The sequence below is a fragment of the Pseudophryne corroboree genome, chromosome 3 (genome assembly GCF_028390025.1).
Source record: "Pseudophryne corroboree isolate aPseCor3 chromosome 3, aPseCor3.hap2, whole genome shotgun sequence".
Lineage (NCBI taxonomy): Eukaryota > Metazoa > Chordata > Amphibia > Anura > Myobatrachidae > Pseudophryne > Pseudophryne corroboree.
This window is the reverse complement of record NC_086446.1, coordinates 318,370,158-318,383,490: the sequence shown is the minus strand read 5'-3', so window position 1 is coordinate 318,383,490 and position 13,333 is coordinate 318,370,158. Positions and strand designations below refer to the sequence as shown.

General features: G+C 46.0%; 1 protein-coding gene across 3 annotated transcripts in view; it reads left to right on the top strand.

Moving 5' to 3' along the window:
• ASIC2 (acid sensing ion channel subunit 2) overlaps nt 1-13,333 on the top strand; it is a 1,301,501-nt gene that overhangs the window by 1,270,490 nt on the left and 17,678 nt on the right. For all 3 annotated transcript variants that reach the window (XM_063959472.1, XM_063959471.1, XM_063959473.1), the window contains exons 6-7: nt 4,237-4,390; nt 8,362-8,453. In XM_063959472.1, coding sequence (XP_063815542.1) covers nt 4,237-4,390; nt 8,362-8,453 — 246 coding nt within the window. The remainder of the gene's footprint in view (nt 1-4,236; nt 4,391-8,361; nt 8,454-13,333) is intronic.

Here is a 13,333-nt window from a genome sequence, read left to right as displayed (position 1 = left end):
AATGCCGTTTGGAATCCGCATCACCTGACCATTTTACTGGTAGAATTGGACAACGCACTTATACTTGATGCCAGTCGGCAAATATTCCGCTGTGCATCATGCATATATAGAAATGCATCTTTTAAATGCTCTATAGGCAATAATATACTATCCTTATCTAGGATATCAATATTTCCAGTCAGGGAATCCGACCATGCCAACCCAGCACTGCACCTCCAGGCTGAGGCGATTGCTGGTCGCAGTATAACACCAGTATGTGTGTGAATACATTTTTGGATACCCTCCTGCTTTCTATCAGCAGGATCCTTAAGGGCGGCCATCTCATGAGAAGGTAGAGCCCTTGTTCTTACAAGCGTGTGAGCGCCTTATCCCCCCTAGGGGGTGTTTCCCAACGCACCCTAACCTCTGGCGGGAAAGGGTATACAGCCAATACTTTTTAAGAAATTATCAATTGTTATCGGGGGGAAACCCACGTATCATCACACACCTCATTTTATTTTTCAGATTCAGGAAAACTACAGGTAGTTTTTCCCTCACCGAACATAATACCCCTTTTTGGTGGTACTCGTATTATCAGAAATGTATAAACATTTTCCATTGTCTCAATCATGTAACGTGTGGCCCTACTGGAAATCACGGTTGTCTCTTCACCGTCGACACAGGAGTCAGTATCCGTGTCGGCGTCTGTATCTGCCATCTGAGGTAACGGGCGCTTTAGAGCCCCTGACGGCCTATGAGACGTCTGGACAGGCACAAGCTGAGTAGCCGGCTGTCTCATGTCAACCACTGTTTTTTTATATAGAGCTGACACTGTCACGTAATTTTCAACAGTACATCCACTCAGGTGTCGACCCCCTAGGTGGTGACATCACTGTTACAGACACTCTGCTCCGTCTCCACATCATTTTTCCTCATACATGTCGACACAAACGTACCGACACACAGCACACACACAGGGAATGCTCTGATAGAGGACAGGACCCCACTAGCCCTTTGGGGAGACAGAGGGAGAGTATGCCAGCACACACCAGAGCGCTATATATATATACAGGGATAACCTTATATAAGTGTTTTTCCCCTTATAGCTGCTGTATGTTTTAATACTGCGCCTAATTAGTGCCCCCCTCTCTTTTTTTAACCCTTTCTGTAGTGCAGGGAAGAGCCAGGGAGCTTCCCTCCAACTGAGCTGTGAGGGAAAATGGCGCCAGTGTGCTGAGGAGATAGGCTCCGCCCCCTTTTCGGCGGCCTTATCACCCGTTTTTCTGTATATTCTGGCAGGGGTTAAATGCATCCATATAGCCCAGGAGCTATATGTGATGCATTTTTTGCCATGTAAGGTATTTTTATCGTGTTTTATTGCGTCTCAGGGCGCCCCCCCCAGCGCCCTGCACCCTCAGTGACCGGAGTATGAAGTGTGCTGAGAGCAATGGCGCACAGCTGCAGTGCTGTGCGCTACCTTATTGAAGACAGGAACGTCTTCTGCCGCCGATTTTTCCGGACCTCTTCGCTCTTCTGGCTCTGTAAGGGGGCCGGCGGCGCGGCTCCGGGACCCATCCAGGCTGAACCTGTGATCGTCCCTCTGGAGCTAATGTCCAGTAGCCAAGAAGCCCAATCCACTCTGCACGCAGGTGAGTTCGCTTCTTCTCCCCTTAGTCCCTCGATGCAGTGAGCCTGTTGCCAGCAGGTCTCACTGAAAATAACAAACCTAAACTAAAACTTTCACTAAGAAGCTCAGGAGAGCCCCTAGTGTGCACCCTTCTCGTCGGGCACAGAAATCTAACTGAGGCTTGGAGGAGGGTCATAGGGGGAGGAGCCAGTGCACACCAGTTAATCCTAAAGCTTTCTTTAGATGTGCCCAGTCTCCTGCGGAGCCGCTATTCCCCATGGTCCTTACGGAGTCCCCAGCATCCACTTAGGACGTTAGAGAAAGTTGAAACAAAAAAAGTTTGACACGATTTTTTTTAATTTTTTTAGGGTCTTTTTCACTGTCAGAACACAGGAAACCCCAGTTAGTATACCGTGTCCCCTTTCTTGGTTCACTCACCATGCTGTGGGCAAGGTTCCTCGCTCTGCTACCGGTGCGCTCGGCACAGGTTACTATTCCCAATCATAGGGGCTAATTCAGGTTGGATCGCAAATCGCAATCCAACTGGAATTATGCATGTGCAGCGCCCATCCTGTGCATGTGCCCGCAATTTCTGATTGACAGGTAGAGGCGGTCGCGGGGCGGGAGGGGCGGCAATGCTCCGTTACCAGGGCAGAGACAGAGTATTGCAGGGGTGGTGCAGCGCAAACAGGGCATGTCGGGGCGTGATTGTGGTGGCTGTGAGATGTCACACGCAGCCGCCATGAACGGGAAGATGGTGGCGGGGCTCCTGTGGGCGCAAAAAAAAAAAATAGGTAAGACTTATCCAGCGCTACTGTCTAGATGGCATCCTCATTATGGTTATCTTGAGATCTCCCTCTGTTCAATGGGATTAGATTCAGATGAACCCAAAAACAATTACAAAATGGTATAGTGAAGTATAGTTTTTAATCAACACAAAGCAGTCACAATACAAATAAAATATCAATAGTTGCTCCACACTTATAAAAGGGTCGCCTAAGTGGCTGTGATACATGAAATTACCAGAGGGATATGAACTGATGCCTCTGTTCATAAACAGCGTGTTTGTAAGTGAGTCCCGGGCACACACAGGTTTTCTTCACGCTGCCTTAAGTCCCCTGGGTCCACTGCTCACAGTCACCATCGGCGAGTGTTTAACAATACTCCCGACGCATTTCTACCCTGGCACTGGGGTCTTTTTCAAGGAGTCCTGGATGTATGCTAAGCTGCACCGGCAGGAGGCATCATATATTTCTGCTAACAAGCAGAAATTTTGATGCGTTACCAATTTCTGCTTGTTGAAGGGGGGGAGGCGGCGGTCGGTATGCTGGGCGGCCTTGCCCTGAGATGGGATGCCCCCAACATGCTAACAACAGGATTGCAAATTCTTCTAATTAGAGTTAGAATTAGAATTTGCAATCCTTACTGAATTAGGCCCATAGTCCATGTGGATGGTAAAGTATGAAAAAGGTGGAAAATATGCATTTAAAAAAAAAAAGTTGTGCTGACCATATGTGTGTTGACCATTTGAACCTGGCAACCTTTTCCAGTGGTGACCTTCTGTCTGTGTCGACATAATGCATGTCGACCATATGGGGTCGACCTAATGACTGTCGACATTGTCTGTTTATACATTGGAACCTGACTTAGTGCTACTGCAAAAATCTACTTCTCCCATTAAATGTTTACACGGCTTATTAAGTAAGAACTTTAGGCAGCATGTTGTGGAATCACACTTAGCCAAACCTTCTCGTCAGCTAATGTAACAACCTTGTCTGAAGAGTGGCCTAGGGGGTTATTCCGAGTTGATCGCTAGCTGCATTTGGTCGCTGTGCAGCGATGAGGCATAAAAAGGCACTTCTGCGCGCGCAATGCGCACGCACGACATACTATTACAACAAACGATGTAGTTTCACACAGGGTCAAGCGAAGTTTTTCAGTTGCACTGCTGGCCGCAGAGTGATTGACATGAAGTGGGCGTTTCTGGGTGGCAACTGGCCGTTTTCAGGGAGTGATCGAAAAAACGCAGGCGTGCCAGGAAAAACGCAGGCGTGGCTGGACGAACGCAGGGCGTGTTTGTGACGTCAAAACAGGAACTAAACAGTCTGAAGTGATCGCAAGCGCTGAGTAGGTTTAGAGCTACTCTGAAACTGCACAAAAAAACTTTGTAGCCGCTCTGCGATCCTTTCGTCCGCACTTCTACTAAGCTAAAATACACTCCCCAGTGGGCGGCAGCATATCATTTGCACGGCTGCTAAAAACTGCTAGCGAGCGAACAACTCAGAATGACCACCCTAGTATCACTCAGGTGCCATTATCACCATGATATGTACTGTAGCAATAAAATAAAAAAAATCATTGATCAATCCGCTTGTTAATAAATATATTAGTGGTATACAATTGGTTGTGTACACCTACTACATATATTATGCAACTAAATAAAATCTTTAAACTAGTTTGATAACAAAATCTACTGCAAATTACAATAAATCAATTTTCCATCTCCATTTATTTTTCCAATTGCACATTGTGCTTTCTCCATGTAGCCTGAACATTGTGTACAGGAAGTACAGTGGATATTAATAAATGCTAGTTCTGTTCATTGTGTTCATTGTTCCCTGTCTCTGAAGGTTTATTAACGGAGAAGGATGGAGGTTACTGTTTGTGCACAATGCCATGTAATCATACCAGATACAACAAGGAGCTGTCCATGGTAAAAATCCCCAGCAAGACATCTATCAAGTATCTGGAGAAGAAGCTGAACAAGTCAGAGAAGTACATTTCGTACGTTGTTGTAATGATGAGCTCTGTACACTCTAACACTGAGAAGAAGGGGTAGTTAAGAATTATACACGATCTGATGCAATTACACCAATAATAAATTACTATCTGCTTTCCACTTTGTAAATTCAAAGCAGGCTTGAATGGTATAAGCACCATGGACCAGCTTGGCACTATACACTACAGTGGTATATGCAGATAAAAGGGTATATTTACTAAGCCTTGCAGAGAGATAAAGTGGACAAAGATAAAGTACCAGACTGTCAATTTTCAAACCCAGCATGTAACATGGAATTTAGCAGCTGATTGGCTGGTACTTTATCACAGTCCACTTTATCTCTCTACAAGACTTAGGGGTATATACAATTGAAGTCGGATCCATTCCAACATTCATTTGTCAGAATGGATCTGACCTGGGCTATTCAAAGCAATCTCAATTCGACTTTGAAAAAAGTCGAATTGAGATGCAGGAGCTGAGATAAGGGAGAGCCGCGGGCAGGGCGAGAGAGCAGCGCCAGAAGAGACGAGGAGGAGACGGGGGGGGGAGAAGGGGGAGAGCCGCGCTACAGCAGCGGGCAGCATGGCCGGAGAATGTCACAGCTGCCGCTCACTGCAGCGTCCACCCGGCTCCAGCAAGCGAGGTCCCGGTTGCTGGAGCCGGGTTGACGCTGTTGTGAGAGGCGGCTGTGACATCGTCCAGCTACGCTGCCCGCTGCTGTAGTGCTGCTCTCCCCCGTCTGCGCGTGGCTCTCCCCCATTCCCCCCCCCCCCCCCCGCCAGGCAATGACACCGCCAGCGACAAATGTGATCACAGCGGCGATCGCAAGATGAAGGACAGGCGGGAGGCGTTTTAGGGCCGATACTCACCGTTTTCCAGACGTGGTGAGTCCAACACAGGCGAGGCGTTTGGAGGGCGGATGTCTGACGTCAGGACCGGGACATTCATCGCTGGATCCGTTGCACAGGGTAAGTAACTCTTACCCTGGTCTTGTTTTGCAAGAAACTTTTTTAGCATAGTAGGGCTGCACAAGTGATCGCAGCCCTGCTATGCTAAAATACACTCCACCATAGACGGAGATTAGTTGATCGCACCAGCAGCAAAAAGTTACTTGGTGCAATCAACTCGGAATGAGGGCCTACATAGTCAAAATTGTAAGGAAAGTTAGTGCAAATCGCACCATGGGGGTGATTCTGAGTTGATCGCAGCAGGATTTTTGTTAGCAATTGGGCAAAACCATGTGCACTGCAGGGGAGGCAGATATAACATGTGCAGAGAGAGTTAGATTTGGGTGGGGTGTGTTCAATCTGCAATCTAATTTGCAGTGTAAAAATAAAGCAGCCAGTATTTACCCTGCACAGAAATAAAACAACCCACCCAAATCTAACTCTTTCTGCACATGTTATATCTGCCTCCCCTGCAGTGCACATGGTTTTGCCCAATTGCTATCAAAAATCCTGCTGCGATCAACTTGGAATTACCCCCTATGTGTACACAGCTTGCAATACCGATGTGCGCTCCCGTGGGGTTGGTATCGCAAGAAAAGATAGACTGTGCAGGCAAATCAATCTTGACTATATTGTGTACAATCTTGTACATAGTATAGTCAAACTTTGAACTTAGTCAAAATCTAACAGTCAAAATCTCAAGTAAAGATAGTATCGGTGGTTTAGGGCTCTGGAGAGTTCAGGGGAAATCGCAAAGTCAAAATTGAAGATAGTCAATATTTCACCGTGTGTATGCACCTTTAGTAAATACTAGACCATATGGTTTCTAAATGCACACAAGAAAGCTGTAGCAACAAAATAACTGCCTAATATGACAAACTGTAGCCACATGAAAAAAACAGCAGTCTTACTAGTGAATTCAAGTCAGTGCGTAGTACCTCTGGAATGGTTGGGTTAAGGCCCTCTGGTACTGATATCTTCGCTTATGATTACCTACTGTAACAGGTAGACATGTGCACTGCTGCAGGATATTACTCTGAATTCCCTAGTAAAGACTGCTGTTTTCTTCATGAGTGCAGCATATTATTACGCATTTGCTTTTATATTGTACAATAGTATCCAGAAATTTAACATAAGTATGTTCTATCTAGGCTTTGGTTCTAAAACTGAGTGTCATGGCCGTGATTCAAAAAAGTTTGGGAGCGACTGATCTAGGGTATCAAAATACAGGTTGAGTATCCCATATCCAAATATTCCGAAATACGGAATATTCCGAAATACGGACTTTTTTGAGTGAGAGTGAGATAGTGAAACCTTCGTTTTTTGATGGCTCAATGTACACAAACTTTGTTTAATACACAAAGTTATTAAAAATATTGTATTAAATGACCTTTAGGCTGTGTGTATAAGGTGTATATGAAACATAAATGAATTGTGTGAATGTACACACACTTTGTTTAATGCACAAAGTTATAAAAAATATTGGCTAAAATGACCTTCAGGCTGTGTGTATAAGGTGTATATGTAACATAAATGCATTCTGTGCTTAGACTTAGGTCCCATCGCCATGATATCTCATTATGGTATGCAATTATTCCAAAATACGGAGAAATCCGATATCCAAAATACCTCTGGTCCCAAGCATTTTGGATAAGGGATACTCAACCTGTAATACTACTGTGAAGCACATATGTCTGCCATTTAGCTTGTACACAATGAAGATGGCACAAAATCATACTTGTCACAGGGATGTTTTAACTGGAGGGTGCCCATGTTCATCTCTCCATAGGGCCCTCACTCCTGAAAAAAACCATTGGTATTGGCACATGCACAGCTATCTGCAAGAGTCTTTTTCAAAGCCTTTATCTTCAGAAATATAGCACCGTGCCATATTTTTGGTTATTTACCTCAGAAATATGGAGCTGGCCAGCCAGCGGGAGGGGTAGAGATTAAGGGGGTCATTCAGATCTGATCGCTGCTGTGCGTTTTCGCACAATGGGTGATCAGGTCCTAACTGCGCATGCGTATGCACTGCAATGCGCACGCGTGTTGGACAACAACAACTGGTATCTCCTGTCAGCGACGGGATGGTGCAAAATATCCGATCGCATGGGCATTTGCTAGGTGATTGACAGGAAGAGACCATTTGTGGGTGGCAACTGAGCGTTTACAGGGAGTGTCCGGAAAAACGCAGGCGTTTTCAGGGAGGGTGTCTGACGTCAGCTCCGGCCCCAATCAGCCTGATTCTATCGCACTGGAGGAGTAAGTCCTGGACTGCGCACAGACTGCACAAAGTGGATTTTTGTAGCTCGGCTACACATGAGATTGCACACTTGCACAGCGAATTTACACTCCCCCTGGAGGCGGCGACTATCTGATCACAGGACAGCAAAATTAGCAGCCCAGCAATCAGCTCTGAATGATCCCCTAAGTAAAGATTTGGGTGCAGGGTATGCAATGCACCCATTATAGGGGTGATCTTCAGTATGCCGACTGACGGGATCCCGGCGCACAGTATACCGGCACCGGAATCCCGACAGCCGGCATACCGACACTTATTCTCCCTCGTGGGGGTCCACGACCCACCTGGAGGGGGAATAAATAGCGTGGCGCGCCACTGTGCACGTAGCGTGGTGAGTGCAGCGAGCCCGCAAGGGGCTCATTTGTGCTCGCCACGCTGTCGGTATGCCGGCGGTCGGGCTCCCGGCGCCGGTATGCTGGTCGCCGGGAGCCCAGCCGCCGGCATACCATACCACACCCCATTATAGATATGCCACTGAATTGTCATCAATACTTAAAGCATCACCCATGCTCAGAGGAGTCATTTTGTAGGCAGATTCATGATAATACTGTCTATCAATATACTGGGTGCTAGCGCCATGACTAAGGCACAGCATGACCAATGAATGCAGCAGCCTATCCATTCACTAGAGACAAAAGTACTTCTTAGCAAATGAACAGATTGAATATTGGATCAACCTATAGAATGGTTCCCGCTAACCATGTCCATTTTATTCCTCTCTATACAGGGAGAATATCCTTGTTCTGGATGTGTTCTTTGAAGCTTTGAATTATGAAATTATAGAGCAGAGAAAAGCATATGAGGTGGCTGGGCTGCTTGGTGAGTTCGTACATATCTGTAACTGAAAGGGAGTAGTATCCACTAGGACGTTAGAGAAATCTAATAGTTTGCGAGATGTAGGCTGTTTGAAAATTCCTAAGAGTCTGTCTGTATTTTTAAAGTGGCAAAGCAAAACAAGGTCAGTTTTGCCTTGTAAATGATTGTACAGTATATGCCCTTCTGCAACTTTGACTTTATATAATTCTTTATGTTTATGTACGGAATCTGGTGATTTTGTTTTAAATATATACAGTATTTATATGAAATGAAAAGGTATGTTTTAGAGTGGATAACAAAAAAGATACTCTATGAATACAGTATGACCCAATGCCCACTGCCAGGGTGTTAGGTGCCCCACTGCAAACTATAAATTTAGGGACAGCAGGCCAAAAAAGGAAGAAAGGGTACACAATAGTACCCCCATTTCAAATTATGCCACACAATAGCACAATCTTATTCACATTACACCATATGTTGTAGTGCCACTTATACACATAATGCCCTTGGTTGTAGTGTCGCTTATTCACATAATGCCCACAGTAGTGCCACTTATACACATGTTGCCCACAGTAGTAGTTCCACTTATAGACATAATTATCACAGTATTGCCAACTAAACACATAATGCTCACTGTAGTAGTGCCCCTTACAAACATAATGTTCACAGTAGTAGTGCCCCTTATACATATAATGCAGACAGTGCCAATCATACAGATAATGGCCAATGTAGCAGCACCACTTATACAAATTATGCCCACAGCATTAGTGCAAAGTATACACATAATGCCCACAGTAGTAGCACCGCTTATACACATAATGCCCACAGTAGTGCTGCTTATACACATAATGCCCACAGTAGTAGCACAGCTTAAACACATAATGCCCACAGCAGTAGAGCTGCTTATACACATAATGCTCACAGTGGTGCTGCTTATACACATATTGCCCACAGTAGTGCCGCTTATATATAATGTCCTTAGTAGTAGTACCCCTTATACATAATGCCCACAGAAGTGTCACATAATGCCCACAATAGTAGTGCTGCTTATACATAATGCACATAGTAGTAGTGCCATTTATACACATAATGCCACAGCAGTAGTGCCCATTACACACATAATGCCCACAGTAATAGTGCCACTTATACACGCAATGCCACAGTAGTGATGCTTATACACATAATGCCCCCAGTAGTAGTGCCGCTTATACAGAATGTCCTTAGTAGTAGTACCCCTTATACATAATGCCCACAGAAGTGGCACTTATACACATAATGCCCACAATAATAGTGATGCTTATACATAATGCCCACAATAGGTGTGCCGCTTATGCACATAATGCCCACAGTAATAGTGCCCATTACACACATAATGAGCCTAATTCAGACCTGATCGTAGCAGCAAATTTGTTAGCAGTTGGGCAAAACCATGTGCATGGCAGATATAACATATGCTGAGAGAGTTAGATGTGGGTGGGGTGTGTTCAAACTGAAATCTAAATTGCAGTATAAAAATAAAGCTGCCAGTATTTACCCTGCACAGAAACAATATAAACCACCCAAATATAACTCTCTCTGCACATGTTATATCTGCCCCCCCCCCCTGCAGTGCAACTGGGTTTGCCAACTGCTAACAAACTTGCTGCTGTTGCGATCAACTCTGAATTACCCCCAATGCCTACAGTAATGTGTCACTTATTCACATAATGCGCATAGTAGAGCCACTTATACACATATTGCCCACAGCAGTAGTTCCACTTCTACACATAATGCCCACAGTAGTGTCAACTATACACATAATGCCCACAGTAGTAGCGCCCTTTATACATAATGCTCACTGTAGTAGTGCCCCTTATACACAATGCTCACAGTAGTGCCCCTTATACACATAATGCCCACAGTAGAGCCAATTATACAGATAATGTCCAGTAGCAGCACCACTTATACACATTATGACTACAGCATAAGTGCCGCTTATACACATAATGCCAGCAGTAGTGCTGCTTATACACATAATGCCCACAGTAGTGGCAGAGCTTAAACACATAATGCCCACAGCAGTAGTGCTGCTTATACACATAATGCCCACAGTTGTAGTGCTGCTTATACACATGGGGCCTAATTCAGGTTGGATCGATCCAACCAACATTTTTGCATTCACCTGGTGGGCACATGCGCAGGACCCATCCTGCACATGCACCCGCATTTACTGCAGGTGATCTGCAGTAAATGCAAAGCAGCTCTGCCTGTCAATCAGCCAGAGGTGTTCACGGGGTGGGAGGGGGCGGCAACACTCCGTTTCCTAGGCGGAGACGAAGCGTTATGGGGGCAGCATCAGGGAAATGGGGCAGTGGGTTCTGAACAGGGGTTCAAGCTGCCGGCGCCACTGCCTGTCATACAGTGTGACAGGCGAAGCAGCCGGCAGCAGCAGGGTACATTAGTAGTAATGCAGAGTGGGGAGAGATGCATCTGCGTTATGATGCCTCCCTGCTTTGCACTGCTGAGCAGTTAGCGCCGGCCCTGCCCACTGCCCATATGATTTGTGTTATAACTTAAGCAACTGAATGTCTGATACTGATTTGGAAGTAAAGTAAAAAAATTAAATAACTGTGCATCTGGGCAACCATGTGTCCAAACTGAAATCCAAAATGCAGTGTAAAAAATAGGATTTTAATACCTACCGGTAAATCCTTTTCTTTTAGTCCGTAGAGGATGCTGGGGACACTGCAAGAACCATGGGGTATAGACGGGATCCGCAGGAGACATGGGCACTTTAAGACTTTGAAGGAGTGTGAACTGGCTCCTCCCTCTATGCCCCTCCTCCAGACTCCAGTTATAGAAACTGTGCCCAGGGAGACGGACATTTCGAGGAAAGGATTTATAGGTAACTAAGGTGGGACACATACCAGCTCACACCTCAAACACGCCGTACAACATGGCATCAAACAAAACTCCAGTCAACGGCATGAACAACATCAGCAACAGGTTGACTACAACATAACACAACCCGTGTGTAAACATAACTAATAACTGCAGATAGAGTCCGCACTGGGACGGGCGCCCAGCATCCTCCACGGGCTAAGAGAAAAGGATTTACCGGTAGATATTAAAATCCTATTTTCTCATACGTCCTAGAGGATGCTGGGGACACTACAAGAACCATGGGGTTTATACCAAAGCTCTAGAACGGGCGGGAGAGTGCGGATGACTCTGCAGCACCGATTGACCAAGCATGAGGTCCTCATCAGCCAGGGTATCAAACTTGTAAAATTTTGCAAAAGTGTTTGAACCCGACCAAGTAGCTTCTCGGCAGAGTTGTAATGCCGAGACTCCGCGGGCAGCCGCCCAGGAGGAGCCCACTTTCCTGGTAGAGTGGGCCTTTACTGATTTCGGTAACGGCAATCCAGCAGTAGAATGAGCATGCTGAATCGTATTACAGATCCAGCGCGCAATAGTCTGCTTGGAAGCAGGCGTTCCAAGCTTGTTGGCAGCATACAGGATAAACAGAGCCTCTGTTTTCCTAAGTTGAGCCGTTCTGGCGACATAAATCTTCAAGGCCCTGACAACATCGAGGGATTTTGACTCCGCGAAGGCGTCAGTAGCCACTGGTACCACAATAGGCTGGTTCATGTGGAACGATGAAACCACCTTCGGCAGAAATTGTTGACGAGTCCTCAACTCAGCTCTATCTTCATGGAAGATTAAATAAGGACTCTTGTGAGACAAAGCCGCTAACTCAGACACCCGCCTTGCGGGTGCCAAGGCCAATAGCATGACCACTTTCCACGTGAAAAATTTCAACTCAACCTTCTGTAAAGGTTCAAACCAATGTGATTGAAGAAAATGCAACACCACGTTAAGATCACATGGTGCCACTGGGGGCACAAAGGGAGGTTGGATGTGCAAAACTCTTTTCACGAAAGTCTGAACTTCCAGAAAGGAGGCCAATTGTTTTTGAAATAAAACCGATAAGGCCGAAATTTGTACTTTAATCGAGCCTAACTTTAGGCCCGCATCCACACCTGCTTGCAGGAAATGGAGAAAACTCCCTAGCTGAAATTCTTCCGTAGGAGGCTTCTTGGATTCACACCAAGACACATATTTCCTCCAAATACGGTGATAATGTTTAGACGTCACTCCTTTCCTAGCCTGAAGAAGTGTGGGAATAACTTCATTGGGAATACCCTTTCGGGCTAGGATCCGGCGTTCAACCGCCAAGCCGTCAAATGTAGCAGCGGTAAGTCGTGGTACACGCACGGCCCCTGTTGTAACAGATCCTCTCGAAGAGGAAGAGGCCAGGGATCTCTTATGAGTAATTCCTGAAGATCTGGATACCAAGCCCTCCTTGGCCAGTCCGGAGCAATGAGGATCACCTGAACCTATGTTCTTCTTGTGATCTTTAGCACCTTTGGAATGAATGGAAGCGGAGGAAACACGTACACCGACTGAAACACCCATGGTGTTACCAGCGTGTCCACCGCTATTGCTTGAGGGTCCCTCGACCTGGAACAATATCTCTGAAGTTTCTTGTTGATGCGAGACGCCATCATGTCTATTTGAGGAATTCCCCAAAGACTTGTCACTTCTGTGAAGACCTCTTGATGAAGACTTCACTCTCCTGGATGGAGATCGTGTCTGCTGAGGAAGTCTGCTTCCCAGTTGTCCACTCCTGGAATGAAGACCGCTGACAAAGCGCTTGTATGTCTTTCCGCCCAGCTGAGAACTTTTGTGGCCTCTGCCATTGCCGCCCTGCTCTTTGTTCCACCCTGGCGGTTTATGTGCGCCACTGCTGTTATATTGTCTGATTGTATTAGGACGGGCAGATCGCGAAGAAGATGTTCCGCTTGAAGAAGGCCGTTGTAAATGGCCCTTAACTCCAGAAC